Source organism: Myripristis murdjan, chromosome 1 (genome assembly GCF_902150065.1).
Source record: "Myripristis murdjan chromosome 1, fMyrMur1.1, whole genome shotgun sequence".
In the NCBI taxonomy this organism is placed as follows: Eukaryota; Metazoa; Chordata; class Actinopteri; order Holocentriformes; family Holocentridae; genus Myripristis; species Myripristis murdjan.
In genome coordinates, this window is record NC_043980.1 from 41,239,580 (window position 1) to 41,263,277 (window position 23,698).

Below are 23,698 nucleotides of genomic sequence, written 5' to 3' on the forward strand. Positions count from 1 at the left end.
CTACAGAGACAGAGAGGCACCACAGTTACAATATAACATAACATTCTTGTATAACAGGTTACCTACTGTACATCAGAAGTCTGCGCAGGCCTGTTTTGTAAGACCACACCCGCCCACTCCTGCTGCTTTTTATGCCACACCTGCAATTTCTGTCATACCTCCCCCACAAACCACTGTACCAGTTGCAAACCTCATGAATGCTGAGGGTGATTAGATCGAACAAATTGGCGTAGACTATAAGATATTTGTGGTCTTTCTTGAGCAACTGGCACATGGGCGCTTGGCATAGCAGTGCACTGGGGACTAAGCAGTGACATTACTCTGTTCAGCCTGCAGCTTAGCCATGCATTCCAATGTGGCCAGCAGACTTAAAAAATAAACCAACACCACCAACATCTCTTCTGGGTTTCAGGCAATACTGCACAGACCTCTAATGTACATAAGTAATGAGGAGGTATAACACAAATTGAAGAAATATAAGAGCAGAAATCCTCTATAGGTTATAGTTACTCAAGGACCATACCAGTGACTTTAAGAACATTAGTATGTAATGTATTGCAGATTAATTCATATAATTCACACATGCAGTCATATTTGCACACAAAATTTCATTTTGAGAGATCCTATGGTTTGAATGTATGCCTTTAGAGTATCTAATGGAATTTAGCATTTTGGGTCGGCTCTATTTTTTATGTTGTGTTATTTCATTTATTTATTTATTTTGAGTTTTGATACAACAAGTACAGTTTCATTTCCATTTCAATTCAGACTAACAGTGGGAGCAAACAACAAAGGTAATTATCCCTCTTTCAATTTTTTCCCCATCTTAATTACACTCACGCACACACACACACACACACACACACACACACATTTTGACAAATCAGATAGACCTGATCGATCAGATATCTGTAATTAAATACAGATATCTGTGCAGATGAGGTGGAATGAGAAAAAGAGAGCTCCAGTTTTAGATCTCCCTATCAGAGTTCATTTCAAGATATCCGTAACTTGAAAATAGTAATCTTCAGTTAAATCATGAATATTTATTATTCCAGTTCCAGATATTTACAACTGTATGTTGACTATAGTCCAAATTTAATTAATTAATTACAATGTTCAGTCACTATCCTATTATTTTTGCCTAGTGGTGTTCTTGCTTTCCAGTGAGCACCTAATGCACTGCATTACACCCATGATAAGCTGAGTTTACATATTTTTTTCTGACTAATTTCTTTAAGGTAATTAAACTTAAAGGGATAGTTCACATTTTTGGACATGAAGTTGTATGAAATCCTCCCTGGCAGTGTAGTGCATGAAAAGGTTTTTTTTTTTTTTTTTTTTTCTGGCCTCCTGAAGTATTGAAATAGGTGCTTCTGGCTAGTTTGCTGGGCTCACAAAAATAAAAAGTTTTGCTTCTCAAAACAGTGTGCCTTCTAAATAGTAATAGATTTCTATCACAAAACCAACTCCGGGAAACAAGTCAGACTTCACAATCACTTGGCACCATTTTCACTCCATCAGTATCAGTGTGCGCTCCCACCATGTGACGACCACGCCCGTTCTATCCACTGTTTCAAAGCAAACACGTTTGGATGTCAACCGCCATGACCCGAGAGAGCTAGATATAGAGAAAGAAGTTTGTTGTCAGAGAAGAAAAACAAAAATGGTGTGGACTTGGCTAGGATTAAAAAAAATTGCGTGTGTAGTGCGCATTTCAGCAAAGAGGATTATGTCCCCATACACCAAGGACAGAGGAAACATGTTTTGAAGAGCACTGCTGTGCCAGCCCCCAGTTAAGAAAACCAGCGACTAGCTAATAAGATGGCTTACTGCCTGGTTTGAAGGTAACCAGCGTTACAGTTTGGTTGAGGTGGCTATCAAGAATCGGCTGGTATGATCAGCTTATCACAAAGGATAGCTAGTCAGACTAGTGAAACTATTTTGAATGCATGTATACATGTTGTTTTGAGAAGCAAAATTTTTTATTTTTGTGACCCCAGCAAACTAGATGGAAGTACCTATTTCAATACTTCAGGAGGCCAGGACTTTGCCCAGGGGACACCTTAAGTAAAATAAATATATTTTCCAAATAAATAAATAAATAAAATGCTGTGTCTCAAATCGCGTACTTCTGCACTTACACTTAGTGTTTTGAGTACATAAGTGTGTTCACACTGAAAATACTAACAAATTGCAGTGCACTGCAAATACCCGGATGTACACTCAAAACGGTCAAAAAGTTGAGTGTGGAACGATGGACACTTCTCACCCTAACAGCACCACTGACCGGAAGTAGCTACCTAAAAAAGCTGAGTTAACTTTTTGTTTTACGACTGTTAATATGTCACTTTATTAAGTTTTAATTTTTTTCAGGCGAGAAAGTAACTACGTAGATTCCAAATGTGTGGTCAGTTTGTCCAAATAACTTCTGTTTTGAAAATTGCTTCGACGGTTTCAGATAACTTTCACGCTAGCGATTGTGCAAAGTACAGTCACTTCCGGTTGTTTACAAAAATAAAACTCTAATACCTTAGAAGCAGTGGTGATGCTTTTATTTTGAAGATAGGATGTGTACACGTCTACTTCTGGATAACTTTACCACCGAAAACCAAAGCCAGCCGCGGCTCCGGTCGACATCATGCGGGCCGGCCATGGCCGGTGCCGCGGTCGGCTCGCGTGATGCCGACTGTGGCGATCGTCATTTCCGGTAAGCGCACAATGGGAAGTGCGCCAATTGAGACATCCTTCACTGTTGAAATTCGCGCACTGTGCCGGTAAGTGTACTGTCAGCTAAGTGTACTTACAGACAGTGCACTAACGGAAGTGCACGGTTTGAGACACACCAAAAATCTCTTTTGATGCACTACACTGCTGGGGAGGATTTCATACAACTTCATGTCCAAAAATGTGAACCATCCCTTTAAAACATTAAATCAATTCAATGTGCAGTTATTATATATCTGGGATAACAGTGTAGTTTTCATTACCTCTCTTCATGAGCCTTCAGGTTACACCTCTTAAAGACACCTCTTTAATGGGAATTATGATTAGTCAGAATTAAAGATTGAGATAAAGATACCTGCAATTCACATTGCCTTACTAGCCAAAATGAAATTATGGTCATCTGCACTGTATATCAAGTCTCACTAGTAAGTGTTAAAGTGGCTTTCTCCTTGTCCACCTAGTTGCTGGATCAGAATACTTTTCCTTTCATAAGCTTCATATTGTTTTGTTCCCATGGCACTGTGGGCTCTGCAGTGCCATGCAAGGCTAAGCTATAACTCTGACCAAGGCACTAAGTCTGGCCTTAGTTTTATTGAATGTTTCATTTCCCTGGGAATTAGGGATTCCATCTTTTCACGGCCATATGCCCATCCTGCCCCACTCATAGCTGTCCTGCAGCTTGCCTGCCTAAAATGCCATCTCTTATTTTTATCCCTCACCTTAGTCTAAATACCATCTTTCCTGTCAGGCAATAAATTAATCTCTAATTTTCTCAATTGCTATTGCTGCCAGGCCCATAAACATGTGTGGTCATGTGCATTAAGATAGAGGGCTCTAGTTTCCCAGCGCAGCGCAGGGTGGCGCAGTGAGGCGAACCCCGCGCACAGCTAGTTTCGAGCAGCGCAACCCAAGGCATGCTCAGTTTGGTAGTTTGGCAGACCGAGGTGCACTGAGATGGGAGTGGTGGCGCAGCAGGGGGGGTATCGACAGATTCAGCTTGGCGCAGTGACAGTTTCGTTCCAAAAGGCTTCACCGAGGTGCGCTCAAAGCTCGCCATCTGAAACCAGGTCTACTTTCAGGCAGTGAAAGGCAATAGACCTCCATGTCAATTGTGTAAACGTTCATTACGCCTTTGCGCAGCGCATTTTAAAGGCGAGGACAGGGGCTCATTTGATTGGTTTAAAGTGAATCAGCTGTGTCAAACCCACTCCATGCCTTCTGTCCTCCCTTGCGCCGGTAGGAGGAATGGTGCAGTAGTTGCGCCAGCGCGCACGGCGTGCCAAAACTGCAAAATCCACTTGGCCACACCCAGTTGGCGAAGCGCAGCTGGGCTGCACCTCCGCCTCACCTGGTCTGCGAAAATAGAGTCCCTTGAGTCAAATGAGCATTTTTGCTCGGGATCTCTGAATGCTGACCTTACCCACTGCAATTGCACAGGACTGTTCTTTGTAGATCTCCAGACATTTAATTATTTTTGTACATATGTCACTGTGCTGATCAGTCGGTCAGCAATTAGGTCCAGGGACCACATTTTACATTTCCAATTCTTTTTGGTGAGTCATCATGAATTTTGAAGACTGTTTTCATGTTGCCTAGAGAATTGTTGCCATTTTAAACAAACACACAGTATATATCTTCAGTGTCTGCTGCTAAATCTGACTATGCCAGGTGGAAGCAGTTAGACTTTTTACACTATTACCTTCAAAAAGGCAGCTTTGCCACGTCCAAGTCAGGCTTTTCCAGCTGGTTTCACTTGACCATTGTTGTGGTCTGGTGTTAACGACAGTCGTTAGGTGCTGGTTTCACTTGACCATTGTTGTGGTCTCGTGTTGACGACAGTCGTTAGGTGCTGGTTTCACTTGACCATTGTTGTGGTCTCGTGTTGACGACAGTCGTTAGGTGCTGGTTTCACTTGACCATTGTTGTGGTCTCGTGTTGACGACAGTCGTTAGGTGCTGGTTTCACTTGACCATTGTTGTGGTCTCGTGTTGACGACAGTCGTTAGGTGCTGGTTTCATTTGACCATTGTTGTGGTCTGGTGAACGACAGTCGTCAGAGTCAAGTCAAACCCTGGTGAACGACGATCGTTGAGAGTCGTCTGAGGTTAGCATCTTCAGCATCTGCTGAATGATCTAAGGGTTGATGCATTTGCAGTTCTGCTTCCTATGGTATGCCTCTTGGAATTCAACAGTATTATGTTCAACACAGGTTTTGCTAGCAGCATCAACTTGCAATCATCATAGCAAAGTCATGGAACACCACAGCATGGCAGTTCAGCTAACTTTTCAGAATGTCACTTGGTCCTTTCCTTGGTATGTTGAGGTACATTTTGAATCACAATTAGTTGTTTATAGCCACTCTAATGTGCCACCTGAAAGCTCATTATCAGTACGATTAGATAAGACTAGTGGTTAGAGGCCTATGTTGTATAATGTCCTCTCCTACCCTTTTCCACCAACAAAGAACCACTTCTATTCTGCTTTGTGTATCAAATTTTGAACTGTTCTTTGCATTTCCACAAAATATAGATAGGTTCCTTTATAGAAAAAATGGTTCTCAGCTTGAGCCAGAAAATAGTAGTTCTCAAGTGTGAAATGAGTGGGCATGTATTATTCTAAGGAAAGATGAAGAGTCCAACAAAGAAACTTTATGTTGTGCTTAAAAATAATGGTTGAAATTGTATTTCCCAAGATTCCCCTCACGCTTACGTACATGTCTTCAAATAAAAACATTTCACATATGCCTTTCTGTGGGCATCAGCTGTACTTTTCCTGCCACATCCTGGTCATTCCCCCAGGATAGAATCAGCATACTGGCTAAGGTCCCGGCACAAAGTAGATTTTATTATTCTCAATCTGAGCCCTATCAGCCTGATATTATGTAGGTTAACTATTCCACCGGGTATGAGTGGTTGAGCTCTGTGCTGCAGTTGGCTTGGTCATGCTCTGTTTGAGTATTTACTTTTGTCGTGCACACCCACCATCGATGATTCAATGGTTCCACTCCAAATCTGGTCAAACTGTGGGCCAGTTCCTTAGTGTGCACCTTGGTTCTAAGAATCTTGAACTAAACCAGTTCAAGAATCACAACTTTTTTTTGGTGGAGAAGGCATATCCTAGCTACCACAGCCTACCATACCCTTCTTGTCATTCAGGTCTTTCCAGGGTCTTACCAGGTTTACTTGTATGGTCTTTTCCCAGTTCTTCTCATTGTTGATACCAGCATTGTTGATGACAATGTCCAGGTGTCCAAACTTGTCCACAGTGCTCTGGAAGGCCTCTACACCACAGAGAACAAATATTAACAAATGAGATCATTCTGATTGGACATGGTTAAAAATATAAGGTGTGTGCATACAATAATTGTAGTGCAGTCATGAAATAATTCAAACTACTGTTAACCCTGAATGAATGCTGTCATAGAGGCATGGCTTTTTATGGGCATTATGAAAGAAGCCAACCATGACTAACTGACTAACTGGAAAACATGTAGTTTTCTCACTACATGTGGTAATTGCTTTGGTAGCAATGAGTAATGCAGTTGCTACTCCAGTTTTTCAGTGCTTAAGTTAAAATTTCCATTGCCAATTGTCATATAAAACATACTTTATGAACAAAGTCTATCATGAGGGTCAAGTATGTATTGGACAGTATATTTTCAGTTTTCGTTTTTTTGTTTTAAATGAAATGCCAGTTTAAATGAGGGAACAGCAGAACACATAGAACAGTGTACAACCCCCCCCACCCCCGGACAGCTATACAGCTCATCTAACATAAACACAGAGAAGTATTTGAATAATAATAATGACAACAACACCAACAACAATAATAATGATAATAATAATAATAATAATAATAACAACAACAATCAAAGATACAGAATTAAACCCAAACAGACATCAGACAAGTATGTTAATTAATCAAATGAAATTAATTAAAACAATTCTTTCCACTATATAATTATGTGAGTTTAGGGTAACCAGTCATCAGAAGCCATATCATGTTGTATCATGTTACAAGATGGGTCTTCCACTCAGAAAAGTGCCCACCCCCTCATGTCAGCAGGTGAATAATCTATAGAAGGAGACCAAACTCTCAGAAACAGCTCATCTTTGCCTTTTAAGACAGTCTGTAATGTTTCATGGGGTGGGGTGTTAAAAATCTCTGTACCGGAGGGAAACATTTGGAAGTCTTTGATCCAATTGTGCAAGACACACCTTTGAGCAATTAAAAGGAGCTTCTCAAGAAGCTTGTAGTGTGATGCAGGGAGATGCAATTCCTGGGATGAAAGGTCCAAGAGGACAACACTAGGCTCTTTAATTTTTATTTTAAATATCCTGCTAAGTACCATGGAAATACATGGCCAGAATGCCCACAAATTACTTTACTTTCCAAAAAGCGATGAAAATATTTCAAGTGCATAGAGGAGGGAATGATTTATATTGTGCAAGGTAACAGGGGTGATATCTCCCTCAGTCTATTACATGAAACGTAGATCTCATCAAGTACCTGCCTGCCAATCATTTTCGATATACCCAGTACCTAAATCTCTTTGCCATTTATGAGAAATATTTGGCAACCCATGTGTATTAGAGGAACCAACAAGTGAATAAAATGATGATATGAAATGTTTTCCATTTTGGGCACTCCAAGATAAATCACTCTATGTCACTAGAAGTTATAAAATGCCTCATTTGCAGATATACAAAGAAATGCTCCTTGGGAACATCAAATGTCTCTTGTAACTGCTGGCAGGACATATGCACATTATCTTTAATTAACTCACCCAGTACATGAACCAGTGCCTGCAGGAATGTTCGGATTTTGGACTATAGGAGACAGTGAGGATTTCACATTTTTCTTTCTCAGATATTTAGTTATATTGTGCATATAACAAAATAGTTATATTGTGTATATAACAAAATTGCACTTTACTTCTGTATTTATATTATTTGTATCACAAGTGACCAAGGCCACCCATATCTGTAGGTAGTTGTAATATTTTAAGCCTCTGTCTAGGTTTTTGCCACTTTTATTCCAAGATATGGGAAACTGGTGCTTTATCTCCCTTAAGCATAACTATGACTTCTGAGACCTCTTCCTTACTGGTCTATCAGATAGAGGTTTGGCACGCCGTGCGCGCTGGCGCAGGTACTCCACCGTCCCTCCTACCGGCGGAAGGGAGGGGAGGAGGCGTGGAGTGGGTTTGACACAGCCGATTCACTTTAAACCAATCAAATGAGCCCCTGTCCTCGCCTTTAAAATGCTCTGCACGAAGGCGTAATGAGTTTACACAACTGACATGGAGGAAGAGAGCAGCCGCAACACACACTCAGGACAATGAGACCAGTCTTGGCTGCTGGAATGTTGCTGGAGCTACCTGCCATCCATCTATCCACCCATCCATCCATCCATGTATCTATCCTTTTCTATCCATCTATCCATTTGTCTTCCTCAGTCCCCTGTCCCCTGTCTGCCATTACCTACCTGCCTCGCATCTCTCTTTTTCCAGCTCTGTCACCGTCTGTTAAAGTTATTGATTTTTACGAGCATATAAATTTAACTGTGAAGCCCCCATTTTTAATGAATGTTTTTACCTCAAAGGATAATCCTTTCCATCTTCATATAAATACTTGTTTGTTTTGCAACTTTCCACTCCATCACTTACTGATGCAACAACACACTGGAGATTAAAACAAAATCCGGTAAAGCTAACTTCATTCGTACCCGAGGGTAGATTTGGTTGCAGTTGAAAGAGTTGGCTGCTTGAACACACACACAGACAACATTTACAACATCGACAGAGACAGTGTCATAACTGACAAAAAGTGACAAAAGTGCTCCAGACATGGAAACATGGATAAAATGTATACAAAAAGGTGCAAGTATCAAAAGACAAAAGATAAACACGATAAAAACATTGACCGCCAAACTTTTCCTGCCGGTCGCAGCGTGCGCATGCGTCCTGTGTGTGAGTCACACACAGGTTCATTAAAGCGTTTACATTCGCTGTTCTAAACAGCCAGTGTCTGGCAAGGAACTGATGCATTTTACATTTTCAGTTAGTGTGGAATATTTATATACAGTACAGGCCAAAAGTTTGGACACACCTTCTCATTCAATGCGTTTTCTTTATTTTCATGACTATTTACATTGTAGATTCTCACTGAAGGCATCAAAACTATGAATGAACACATGTGGAGTTATGTACTTAACAAAAAAAGGTGAAATAACTGAAAACATGTTTTATATTCTAGTTTCTTCAAAATAGCCACCCTTTGCTCTGATTACTGCTTTGCACACTCTTGGCATTCTCTCGATGAGCTTCAAGAGGTAGTCACCTGAAATGGTTTTCTAGCAGTCTTGAAGGAGTTCCCAGAGGTGTTTAGCACTTGTTGGCCCCTTTACCTTCACTCTGCGGTCCAGTTCACCCCAAACCATCTGGATTGGGTTCAGGTCCGGTGACTGTGGAGGCCAGGTCATCTGCCGCAGCACTCCATCACTCTCCTTCTTGGTCAAATAGCCCTTACACAGCCTGGAGGTGTGTTTGGGCTCATTGTCCTGTTGAAAAATAAATGATGGTCCAACTAAACGCAAACTGGATGGGATGGCATGTCGCTGCAGGATGCTGTGGTAGCCATGCTGGTTCAGTGTGCCTTCAATTTTGAATAAATCCCCAACAGTGTCACCAGCAAAACACCCCACACCATCACACCTCCTCCTCCATGCTTCACAGTGGGAACCAGGCATGTGGAATCCATCCGTTCACCTTTTCTGCGTCTCACAAAGACACGGCGGTTGGAACCAAAGATCTCAAATTTGGACTCATCAGACCAAAGCACAGATTTCCACTGGTCTAATGTCCATTCCTTGTGTTTCTTGGCCCAAACAAATCTCTTCTGCTTGTTGCCTCTCCTTAGCAGTGGTTTCCTAGCAGCTATTTGACCATGTCATCGAGAGAATGCCTATTTGGCATTCTCTCGGTGGCTATTTTGAAGAAACTAGAATATAAAACATGTTTTCAGTTATTTCACCTTTTTTTGTTAAGTACATAACTCCACATGTGTTCATTCATAGTTCTGATGCCTTCAGTGAGAATCTACAATGTAAATAGTCATGAAAATAAAGAAAAAGCATTGAATGAGAAGGTGTGTCCAAACTTTTGGCCTGTACTGTATATGGAAGAAGAACTAGGTAGTTAACAAGAGCAGCGCCCGACACCATGACTGGAAAAAAGACATCACCGTACTGGACACACTGTTTGACTGACAGGTGATCAGGTTGGGTTTTCATTACGCTGCCAAACGGTTCCAATCTCCTTTGATCTGACATCAGTTGTGACGGACAGTCGATATGGAGATACATTTAGTAGATAGTAGTATTGAATAGTGGTTTCTGTGGGTATTTATAGCTTTGTTAATGTGCCTGACATTCTGGACACCTGCCTGTGAGGTTCTGGTGACGTGTGCGCACTGTGCGCCGGTCAGCCAAACTCCCACTACACCAGCTGCGCTCAGTCTGCACTGAAAGTAGACCTGGTTTCAGATGGCGAGCTTTGAGCGCACCTCGGTGAAGCCTTTTGGCACGAAACTGTCACTGTGCCAAGCTGAATCTGTCAGCACCTCCCCCTGCTGCAACGCCACTCCCATCTCAGCACACCTCGGTCTGCCAAACTACCAAACTGTGCGTGCCTCGAGTTGCGCTGCTCCAAAACTAGCTCTGCAGGGGGTTTGCCTCACTGCGCCACCCTGCACTGCGCCGGGAAACTAGAGCCCAAGAACTTTATCTTGTCAAGAAATTTTGCTCTAGCCTCAGCAGAAGATATGCATTCTGAGCTACAGAGGACTTTAAAAAATAATTTCATTACTTTATTTATATCAGCTGGCTTGAGGTGCCTAGACCCATTGCAATGTATGAGAGAGGGAATTACATTTTAGTAACTGGCCAGGTTTACTGCCTGATTCTAATAACCTGTGTTTAGCAATAAATAAATAAGTAAATAAAATTGTGTCTTTGCTTTCCTGGTTAATAGCTGGTTTAAAGCAGTTTGGACTGCATCCAGCTTTTTTTGCCATATAACTTGTGTGGGATACCTTGAACTATTTAGTTTTCTAGAGCTAACTGTCTCTTCAGAACCCCATTTTTTGTGTGGGCGTATAAGATATGATGGACCCTCATATATACCTATGCCTTTGCAGATTCGTATAAGGCGTATATCTGGGTTTTTTTTTAATTTTCATCAATAAAATGCTGCTATTCTGTAGTAACATACTTAACAATGTGAATCATAAAGTAAGGTTCATTCTCCAGTGTCTACAGGCTGGGTCTCTATCAGTGGCGTCACTAGGCTGTTTTATTCGGGACTAAAACCCCAGATATTTTGTAATTAGCCCCGAATGTTAATTTACTGTAAAAAATTTTTTTACTGAAAGATCGCTGGCACTCTCAAAGCTTCTCCTACACTGTAGTTTCAATGTTTTAACAGATAGAAATAACAACAAATTATCATTATTATTATTATTGTTATTAAATCCACTAATATAGCATTTGGCATACAGAGGGTTAACGTCAGGTCTCTACGCTGTCATTCACCCAACGAGCTTCAGCTGAGCGGTCAGTGCGCAACTACAGAGTTGTCAGTGACAACTCTGTAGTTTCATTTTATATACAATGGGTTGCTTTTGAAATTTGAGTGTGGTTTATAGTGGAACATACATAGGGCTCGGTTCCTAATAAAAGAGATAATGTGAGCTAGTTGTCTGTCTTGCTTGTATTTATTTTAGTCTGAAATAACATGAATGAAACTTGAGATGTCAGGGGATAAGCAGGTAGGTACAGCAATTGGGTAGCTATTTGAAGCTATAATAAAAGGCCTATTTTGTTTATTTAAAGCATTATGAAAAAAACATGCATGCGCAATATGGCTTATGAAAAAATTTGCGCGCATCAACTTTTCTCTCTGGGCTAAGCCCCGGATGTTTCAGAATCCTAAAATCGCCCCTGGTCTCTATAGGGGGGAGAGGTAGACACTGATAGGAAAATGGTCAGAGATGGCCTGGATGCCAACTGTACAGTCCACTATCTTGTCCAAAACAATTCTTGCAGACACAAATAATGTATTCTGGAAAAAAAACTTATAAGGGATTGAGAATATGTATATTCTTTATCTCTGTGTGTAGCACCCTCCAGACATCATACCAATCCAAGTCTTTCATTAATTCACACATTTTTACTCTTTTTTGGAAAGCATACAGTGGGGAGGGGACATATCAATATTTGGATGAGATGCAAAATTAAAGTCACCTCCCAAAAGTATTTATGAAAATGACAAATCTGAAGTTGAAGGATAAAAGAGGCTTCATATATGCATTAGCAACATTTTCCTCACCTGCCTTGGAACATGTCCTCCTCAGGGTTTCTCACTGAATACTGTTTCCTTCATCTTCAGAGGTGTTTCCCAACAACAGTTACTGAGTAACTGTGGTTTAACTGATCAAAAATAAGAAATAAACGGCCTTGGAGATGGGATGTTGGCTGAAATAATCCTCTCACTCCAAGTCCATCATGTGATCCCTGATTCAATTTTTAATAGTTGATATGTGCATGAAGAGATTCATAATTTCAAATTTGGTTATAAAAAGTCATTTTTTTTAACAATATGTGTCTATTTCTATCAAACTAAAGGCAAGACATTTACTATGCAAGACAGCATAGTATGAGTGATTAAATTCTGGTCAATTAGATTAATAAAATACACAGATTCCTTAGTTATAACGTCTATGTGCTATAAAGACATCAGGGTTTATTTGAAATGGTTCATCTAGAGCAGTTCTGTTGGTTTAATGGGTGTAATTCCACCTTCCATGTCAAACTAAATTAAGGAGGAAAACACTCTAGGGCTCAATAAAATCACTAGAAATAAGTGTCCTTACACTCCCCTTAGGCCAAAGAACCATCTGAATATCACATGGTGGAAAACGCCAAACAACAAGCAAAAATGCAGCATTTTTCCTGTCTTTACAATGTTTTGAGACCATTTAATCAAATCTCAGTGGACAAGTTTACATTTAAAGAGGAAAATCTGGTTTGAAATTCTTTGTGTAACTAAAGTTTCATGAAATGATAAGGATGTGCTGTACAGTTGAAAATCAGATGTTTTGTTCCTGTGTGCGTGTGGCCGAAATGTTGTTGACTTCATGCCCTCAGTCACACGCAGACACAGGTATGTGGCCTTGTGCAATTGAAGCATCAGCACAGTGTTCATCTGCCCATGTATGGAAACAGATACAGCTGGAGGAATAGTTGAAGGGACAAACCTGAGGTGGTAAAACCTGCTGCATTCCACACTGGGACACCCCACAATTAAAAACAAACATACCTGCTCTCTGACAGACACATAAGCTAGACACACAAACACATGCACACTAGCATGGACACACACCCACACATGAATACACACACCTTTGTGCATACACATACATGCTCAGACACATGCACAGAAACATATATGCATAGACATAGATTGCACTCACTGAAGACATGAACATAGAAATGGCAGTCAGTGGTGTCAAATAAAACAGAAATACTTAGGTACTTATATGTATTTTACTGTTTATGTTCACTGTAACTTCACTGAATTTTGAAAATAAAATGTGTACTTTTATTCCACTACAATTTCCCTGGCATCATTCATTACAAAATATAGAAAGGAAATATGTACTATATATATATATATATATATATATATATATATATATATATATATATATATATATATATATATATATATCTTTATGGACCATTTTCCTCTTGGACAATTATAAAGAACCATACCATTGATCTTCAGTGTTTGGCCTGTTGACAACAGTTCACACATATTTTACATATTGTATACATATTTTACAATAAACCATCTTGCAAATCACTAAAGATTTCATCACTCAAAATAAAATTTGAAATTTTGGTTAAAACAGCCACTGGATCAGCCACTGGACTGGTTCTTCTGTGGCTAACAAAGCTGTCAATATTCATAAGCCACAAAACTGATAATTGGCTATTTAAAGCAAAACTGCCCTGGGGACTAGCTTTTGCTGGAGAGACTGTTTCACTCCACACAATTTCATTTCATCAAAACAAAACAGTGCTGCTGCTTTTAGGAACAATAATGTGGAAATGAAGTGGAATGTATGGAATCCAATGGATGGATAATAATGGATGGAAAAGATAAGCAGAAACATAAAATACATACATTCTGTAGATCAGGGGCGAGCGGTCATAAGAAGCTATAAATGCAGCGCATGCCCAAGCCCTTCAATTAAAACCTTTAAAATGTTGGTGTCCTAGTGTGTCCTTTTATAATATACCTTATTTCTATCATTTTGGTTGCAAACCGCTGCCTATATACACATATCTATCTCAATTTGCTAGTGAAATGCTGGAAAGTTGACAGCTTGACGCGCGCATGCCCTCTGTGATACGAGTATTTACAGTAGTTTAGTAGCCGGTGTTTCCTGTACGTGGGCGTTTTGAATGGAAAATAAGCTGTCTGCCAATCAGCTTTTCAGAAGACGCATGCGCAACGCGAGTAGCTACGTAGCAGCTCGCTTGAAATGTTCAGCGGCAACAGCAAGTCATTCACTTGACAGCTAGCTACCGCTAACGTCATTAGCTGGCTAGCTAGTACGGGAACGTTAACATTAGCTTGGCACGATGCAGAAGAAAGAACAATCAAAATGGGTGAAAATATAACTTCAGTTGAGTAACCTGGCATGTTTCATTGATTTAGGCTACTGCAGGTGTTATGAAAAAGAGGTGTTCTCTGACGTTTATCACTTTGGTGCGTAGCCTGTCTGATGGGCAGTTGGGCACGTTTGTGTCATTTCATTGACCATGTAGGCTAGCTGGTCACATTGCTGTGTGTTTCCATCACCCTGTGGCACGTTGAATAGTTCCGATCTCATGGTAAATTCCAACATGGTGTTGGTAACATTGTGAGCATGTTCATGTGTCATTTGCTTGACTCTGTAACTGGTTATTACTGCATCATCTGTCTGTTCTAATAATTTCTGCTTTCATTTACACTGTAAATTGCAACACATTGTTGTTGTTGTTGTTGGGGCAAAATGTGCACGCGTGTCTATCAAAATCGAGTTGTCAAGTTGATATAGTATAGTTAAAAACCATATTATGCGTTTTTATTAATAAATAAATGCCCCAAAATTTTTGAAATTGTGACCACAGCATGACTACATAAAAACGTCACCGCTCGCCACTGCTGTAGATATTATGTTAAACATGTAAAATCGCTAGTATGGTCCTTCAGCCAGAAAATTACAGCAGTGATCACTGGCGCCACCAAAACAAAAGTGAGCATCTGCCTTCAGCGATCAGGTTTTTACCTGTTTCTGTTAAGCACAATTTACTTATACTTTTGAATACTTTGAATTGTATTCAATTGTAATATTTTGGTCATACTTTGTGGTTTTAGAGTCGCAGATCCGCAAACACTCAAGTAAGCATAATGCGTCACACTATACACCTTGGTCAGCTCCACCTATGTCCACCCTCCGCCTGGCTGAGGGAGAACCAGCGAACAGGGACGTGTTCTGCCAGAAATTACATGATGCCTGTTCACCCCAAAAACACTTCCTGGAATTCACCTGGCATTTGCTGCATCAAATGGCGTGGTAAATTCCAAAAATTCCAACAAAATGGATTCCATTTTCATATGGATCTTGGAGGTTAAACACTATCTGTGTAACCAGTCTTATGGTCAAGATGTTTTATGGGTTAAATGTTGTTTAAGGGTTAACTAACACTTAAGTATGAATTTTGATTACTTTTTACACCACTGCATGCAGTCATACAAGCACGAGTAGGACAAGTACACATGCACTCCCTTAATCTAACCCTAACCCTAACCACTGACTCCAAAAAGCACCTTTTTCCAAACGGGGACAGAGCCTTTGTCCATAGTTGGACAAGCCGTCCCCAATTACTGGGTCCTAAGTGTGGTGTGTGTCTCTGAAGGTAGTCAAAAACAGATCCAAACACACCTGCATGCACGCACGCACACACACACACACACACACACACACACACACACACACACACACTGCAGACACAGCGTCATGGGCTCAGCGCAGCCTTTTATTCTTTGTCCATATCAAAAGCAGTACAGTCACATACTTAGGAGCAACACCAAACAGCATTCCATAGCTGTTAGCCTGCAGGTATTCACTAATTCACTGTCAAACAATGAAACCTTGTCTCTCCCGCTCCCTCGCTCTCTCTCCCAGATCCACCTCTGTCACCCCACCCCACCTCCCCGTACACGCCCACGTTTTTTTTGTTTTTTTTTTCTTTAGTTTCTATTTTTGTATCATGTTGCCTGGCCCGCATGGGCTTAGGAGACCTTTATGTATATATATATATATACACACACACACACACACACACACAGTGGTCCCTTGTTAATCGCGGGAGTTACGTTCTAAAAATAACCCGCAATAAGCGAAATCCGCGAAGTAGTCAGCTTTATTTTTTACAATTATTCTAGATGTTTTAAGGCTGTAAAACCCCTCACTACACACTTTTTACACTTTTCTCGGACAGGCATTAACATTTTCTCACTTTTCTCTCTTGTTTAAACACTCTCAAAGTTCAAACCTTCGTAGAAAAATACGTCCAGGATTATAGAATGAACGCATTCTGTACTGTACAGGAGACACGGCACGGAGGAGATTGATTGACAATGGTCTACAGTCCCTTAGCCAATCAGGACGCAGAACACAATGCACGGGCTCTCCCTTAGCCAATCAGGACGCAGAACACAATGTGCTTTAAAAAAAAAAAAAAAAAGCATGCAAAATTGCACTAAAAAAATCCGCGAAACTGCGAGGCCGCAAAAGGTGAACCGTGTTATAGAGAGGGACAACTGTATGTGTATATACAGTACAGGCCAAAAGTTTGGACACACCTTCTCATTCAATGCGTTTTCTTTATTTTCATGACTATTTACATTGTAGATTCTCACTGAAGGCATCAAAACTATGAATGAACACGTGGAGTTATGTACTTAACCAAAAAAGGTGAAATAACTGAAAACATGTTTTATATTCTAGTTTCTTCAAAATAGCCACCCTTTGCTCTGATTACTGCTTTGCACACTCTTGGCATTCTCTCGATGAGCTTCAAGAGGTAGTCATCTGAAATGGTTTTCACTTCACAGGTGTGCCTTATCAGGGTTAATTAGTGGAATTTCTTGCTTTATCAATGGGGTTGGGACCATCAGTTGTGTTGTGCAGAAGTCAGGTTACTACACAGCCGACAGCCCTATTGGACAACTGTTAAAATTCATATTATGGCAAGAACCAATCAACTAACTAAAGAAAAACGAGTGGCCATCATTACTTTAAGAAATGAAGGTCAGTCAGTCCGGAAAATTGCAAAAACTTTAAATGTGTCCCCAAGTGGAGTCGCAAAAACCATCAAGCGCTACAACAAAACTGGTACACATGAGGACCGACCCAGGAAAGGAAGACCAAGAGTCACCTCTGCTTCTGAGGACAAGTTCATCCGAGTCACCAGCCTCAGAAATCGCAAGTTAAAAGCAGCTCAGATCAGAGACCAGATAAATGCCACACAGAGTTCTAGCAGCAGACCCATCTCTAGAACTACTGTTAAGAGGAGACTGCGCCAATCAGGCCTTCATGGTCAAATAGCTGCTAGGAAACCACTGCTAAGGAGAGGCAACAAGCAGAAGAGATTTGTTTGGGCCAAGAAACACAAGGAATGGACATTAGACCAGTGGAAATCTGTGCTTTGGTCTGATGAGTCCAAATTTGAGATCTTTGGTTCCAACCGCCGTGTCTTTGTGAGACGCAGAAAAGGTGAACGGATGGATTCCACATGCCTGGTTCCCACTGTGAAGCATGGAGGAGGAGGTGTGATGGTGTGGGGGTGTTTTGCTGGTGACACTGTTGGGGATTTATTCAAAATTGAAGGCACACTGAACCAGCATGGCTACCACAGCATCCTGCAGCGACATGCCATCCCATCCGGTTTGCGTTTAGTTGGACCATCATTTATTTTTCAACAGGACAATGACCCCAAACACACCTCCAGGCTGTGTAAGGGCTATTTGACCAAGAAGGAGAGTGATGGAGTGCTGCAGCAGATGACCTGGCCTCCACAGTCACCGGACCTGAACCCAATCCAGATGGTTTGGGGTGAGCTGGACCGCAGAGTGAAGGCAAAGGGGCCAACAAGTGCTAAACACCTCTGGGAACTCCTTCAAGACTGTTGGAAAACCATTTCAGGTGACTACCTCTTGAAGCTCATGGAGAGAATGCCAAGAGTGTGCAAAGCAGTAATCAGAGCAAAGGGTGGCTATTTTGAAGAAACTAGAATATAAAACATGTTTTCAGTTATTTCACCTTTTTTTGTTAAGTACATAACTCCACATGTGTTCATTCATAGTTTTGATTCCTTCAGTTAGAATCTAGAATGTAAATAGTCATGAAAATAAAGAAAACGCATTGAATGAGAAGGTGTGTCCAAACTTTTGGCCTGTACTGTATATATATATATATATATATATATATATATATATATATATATATGTACACATATATTCTTTACCACACACAAAAACGATTGCTTTTCTGAAATGCCACTTAAGCTTCATGTAGTCATCCATGTAAAAGAAATCTGCTCAGATAGACAGCCTTTTGCCAGAAAAAACCCTTACCTAACCCTTATACTTAACATTTCTGTGCTGTCTGAATCAGACCCAAGAACTATTTTTACTGCCAAACACATAGTGAAGCTGGCAGAAGTTCTGACAGGCCATATTGTCAATGGCAGTAACTGATCAGCTGATCCCAGCTGATCTTCAGCTGATCAGACTGCCAAATCTATCAGCTGAGAGCTGACTATATCCACCAAAAATTCTGACAGCTAATTTTCTAGTCTGACGGTGTATTAAATGCTCCCGGTGATGTTGTCCATCAATGCTGGTACCAGATCAGAGACTGATGTTGCCCTAACCTTGACCAAACTGTTTTACTTGCCTGACTCAACTTAAATACTAACCTTAAATAGCACTAACCATGACCATTCATTTGAAAAAAATGATCTGTGACGAGCACTCAAGGGCAACTTCACCCTAGATTGTATTAAACACGCTTGACCCTCATACGGTACTTTGCTCATGTATAACACACAATTTCCCACCCCGACCTCACTTTGTATTTCAGATTTTGTGTATTCGTGAGGCTGGCGCTGCTGCTAGACAGGGCGCTGCCGCGGGTGAGGGCGCCACCGGACAGGGCGCTGTCGCTGCACAGGGCACTGCGCCCAAGTTGAAAATTTTAAACTTGGGCGCAGTGCCCTGTGACGTCACCTCGGCGCATCCAATAGGAGAGAATATTGGAATCGTAAAAAATAGGCGGATTTTGGCAGAAAAGCACAACAAAAATGGAGGAAAGCATCACTGTGGCGCTCTCTCTGCATGCACAGCTGTGGGACACTAGACTGCAGTCATACCTTGATATCGTTAAAAAAGCCCAGGCATGGAGAGAGATAGCCCACCATTTAGGAATACCACGTGTGTTTAAAAACTGGCAGAGATATATGTTTTTCCTTTCCACAAAATGTGAATTTTTTTCTTTTTTCTGCAATTAAACACCAATACTGTTGTAAACTCAAGGAAAGGATTTTCTAAATGGACAGGAGGTGTACGTATTTAGAAATCTATATGATTGACATCATGGGATATGGACTACTCTCGCAAAGACAATGCAGTATAGTCATACATTTATTATAAAATCTCACGTGAAGTCACACACACAACAGGTAACAGGTGAAATCAGATGACATGAGAAAATACAACCTGTATTGTCCGCCAGAGAAAAAGTGTGCCAGAACGGAAAACTACTTCTTAGCGTCTGTATCGGTCGCATAGCAAACAGCACCAAATACATGCACAATGCGCATGTGTGCGCCCCCCTCGGTGCCATACTCAGCGCCCACTCTGCGCCAGTCTGCGCGGCACGCAGCGCCGTACCCTGCGCAGTGCGCCACCCAAACCACACGCTATGTGAAAGGCCCTTTACAGTATTGTTAATTATTCTTAGATTGACTGTAAATCATCCGTTCAAACTATTGATAATCTGTGTTGTACTATATCAGCATCATAGTTTCCATGTCACTCTTGTTACAGCTCTATTCTGTTGTACCCGTTGAAAGGATCAGTTGCTGCTCTGCTTTCCTTTGGCTCTCATGCTTGCTGTATGGACAGACAGGGAGCTCTGAAACAGATCCATGCCCTCAAATATAACACAGAAACAGTATGCTTGTTATGACTCTGCGGTTCCCCACAGAGATCTATAAAGTATTTTTGATTCTGATTCTGGGTAATAAAGTAATAATAGACTTTGAACATAAGAGAGCCTGGCAGAAACAGTTCAGTTCATCCAAACTTAAAAGGAAACTTTTTTTATTCAATAAATTCTTGTCTAAAATGCCTACTTTGGGTTGTATCCTTCTGTACCACATTTCCACTTTCAGAACTCTTTAACACTATTCAACATACAGTACTATATAAATCTTTAATGTGTTCAGCTAGTAAATTTATGTCATCTGCATATGTTACCAACAGTTAAGTTAGATAGCTTTACTCCTAGATCAGAATATTTTAAAGTGCTTAGTAGTTTGACTCCACACATCAAGTGCCATGAATAGAACATTATGTTAGGGACAACAAATCTCCCTGCTTTTCACACCAAACTGTATGAGAAACCATCCTGTTGTGAAGTCAGTGGTATTTGCAACTCTTTCCCTGCTTACTAAATACTGTCAATTCATTTTGGAGAAAAACAGTACTGCTAAAGGACTCATTCTTGTGACAGGCCAGACTTATATAAGAACCCGAACTTTTACCTTGTTTAAGCTAAATACAAGCAGCTGGTGCTCTATAAAGACACTGGATGTTGATGAAGGATGCAACTGAGAATATATTTCCTTTATGTTTTCCTTGAACTTGAAGTAGAGATGATGGAGTAAACGTGGTCAATGCATGAGCTGGAAAAGACTTGAGGAGGACAAGCCATTTTCTTTGAGTAAACCATCCTTCTCAAGATGGTCTGTAGTATTTAAAATAAAGACTGTTGTTTATATACAGCAGGAAAAGGCTAATGCCTCCGTAACTGTGGTTTAATTTTATAGTTTGGGATCGTTTTTACGGATCTAGTGACTGGACCAAGTAGCCTAGGTGACCTGCAGTCATTATTTGGATTCTTACCCATACGAGAGGTATTTTCTGCTCCAAAATGATACAGACAGGGGGAAAAAACATAATTTTGAGTGGCTATACAAAGCTTGAAAATAGTTGTTAAGGATGCCCAGCACCACATTTGTCTTGGTGACACTTTCAATGCCGTATTCAGTCCCCTGGCTTCCAGAATCAGTGGTTATCAGCAGTAATCGAGTTGTAAAAAAAAAAAAGGGGGGATGGTCAATTTTTTTCACTTGATGAAAAGTGAGGATGGCAGTTTTACAGGGGGGATGATTTTGACCGTTTTTATTTCAGGGGGGATGCCATCCACCTTAATCTCCCCTCAACTCGAGTACTGGTTATCAGCAATTTCATGATCCCAGTAACAACTACCTATTTTGCCATGGTAGATCACACAAAATGGACGACCTCAAGATGGTGCATCCCCACTGTCTATGTTGGCTAGAAATCCTCAGACAACTCCACTGGCATCATCATCACTGCAAGGCTCCAGGGATCAAGGTAATAATAGTTTTTCATCCCCACATGCCAATTTGGGAAAATACTGAAATAACATCCATGGTTTACTTTGCAATGTAGATTTCATTTACTTTACATTTTCCTGAGAAATACAAATAGTTTGTCTGTGTCATGATGAACTAATTTATTTCTTATACTTTGGAGGAGAATGAGCCCAGGAGTCTGTGATCATGCTGTGTTCCAATGTACCTGGAAGCAAGGTAAGTGCAAAGAAAGAAGAGACAATCTGTCCTAATGACAGTGTTCCAAATTGTCACTAGGGCTAGGACTTTAGTGGCACCAAAGTCTGTCTTATTGTGGTTTCTAGTGGAAAATCCCACTATAAACCACAAGAGCTTTTTGAACACTGACAGGATAGAGATTCAACTATATATATTACATACACTATACACTGTAGCATCACACATCAAGAGTATTATTGACCTGCACCCCCTTAAGAAAAAAGTGGCTCATGGAAAATTGAGAGACATAGGACTGGTAAGTTATCTATGAATAGATTTATTGCATTATTTATGGTTTATTGTATTGTTTGTTGTCTTTTGTCATACATGCAATTGTGATTTGTAACTTTTATATGTCTATCATCTATTTTATTATTATTTTCATCAAGGAACACAATTGAAATAAGTCTGATGACTTTATTGTGTCACCTTTGACAATGTGACCGAGATATTGCACTGTATGTCTTGGTTTTATTGTTGTCAACTAAACTACACTAAACTAATCTTTAAAACAAAACTCACTTTACTTAATGCAGACTAGGGGTTTCTGTCCAATATGCATATAAGTTGTCCTTGTTACTGGCCTCAAAACAACAGGAGTCTGTCCAGCGACTTCACAAAGCCTAGAGTGAAGCCCAGCTCCAGCCAAACAATGCTAATGTTAGTTACATGCTAGTTTAAAACGTATAATCCCATATATTAAAGGTGAAGTAGTTAGCAACAGACAAAATAGTCATAATTTCAATAATTGGTAAGGCACTAACCTTTTAAATAAAGCATTAAACCCATGCAACACAATGACAAGAGCACTGAATTTTTCCACATTCAGCACCAAGGTGGACTTACTACTCCAACTACTCAATGATGCATTGACCCTTCATTTTTTAAAAGTTAAAACTTTCTTGGAAGTTAAAGAGTTCCAAGAAGGTATCTCAGAGTTAAGATGTAAATGCATTCCAGTGAAAAGCCAGGAAAAAAACACAGCAAGCTATTGTTTGTGTGGCAGCATTTTGAGTATGACAAGTAGACCTACCTACAGAGATTCTGTATTTTTCTCTCTTCTATTGAAAAATGTTGAGCAAAAATCAGTGCAACACTGCCAGGTGTCATAACTATAAAAAGTAGTCAAATCAGGTTTTCTGGTGCAGATGTTTACTATGTGTACTGTTCACCTGGGTTTGAATGTGACCAAGGACCTTTTTAGCACAAAATCTGTCTTCTAACTGCCAACAACAAAGAGACATTCCTAATGCTGACAGTCCTATTACCTCTCAACATGTCTCTAGTCACATCAAAAATAAATTTACGGGAAGTTGTCAACACAGACAGAAACTAAAAGGATAGATTACCTTTCAACGCATCTCCATTTGTCACATCACACTGAATAAAGATAGAGTTGCCTTCTCCAAACTCGGCATCCAGCTGTGTTTTGCATTCCTCTCCCACTGTCTGATTTAGATCAACCACAGCCACCTGAAAATAAGAGGTCACTGTTGTTCAGTTGCCTCCACCAACAAAGTTGACACCATTATGCAAAGCAAGAAAGAAAGAAAGAAAGAAGGAAAGAAGGAAAGAAAGACAAAACATTTTGTTGAATAGCTTTTTTTCTTTGCTAGCTTTTTGTGGCAAACCACTGTTGAATATATGGAATGAAGACACTGGTAAAGTGTAGTAGAGCTATGATTTTTTTTCTTCCATAGTTACTTCCTCTTATTATGGTAACACACTGTTGTGTAACTAGAGCTGTAGTTTGACAAGTGTGGCTGGGGGCAGCACAATCAATACTGCACTGTTCACAAAAAAGCTAAATAAAAACATCAGACTAATGGCACATGCACCCTATAGTAATACTGTACCATGATCGCAGTGATTTCACATCGCCATCTGAGTTACACTGGCCTGCCAAACTGAAACTTGTTTCATTCATTGATGCC

General features: G+C 40.4%; 1 protein-coding gene across 1 annotated transcript in view; it reads right to left on the minus strand.

The window, feature by feature from the left end:
* hpgd (15-hydroxyprostaglandin dehydrogenase) overlaps positions 1 to 23,698 on the minus strand; it is a 70,243-nt gene that overhangs the window by 40,176 nt on the left and 6,369 nt on the right. The window contains exons 2-3 of the mRNA XM_030066208.1: positions 23,114 to 23,237; positions 5,900 to 6,006 (exon numbers count right to left, since the gene is read on the minus strand). Of these exons, the coding sequence (XP_029922068.1) occupies positions 5,900 to 6,006; positions 23,114 to 23,237 (231 nt within the window). The remainder of the gene's footprint in view (positions 1 to 5,899; positions 6,007 to 23,113; positions 23,238 to 23,698) is intronic.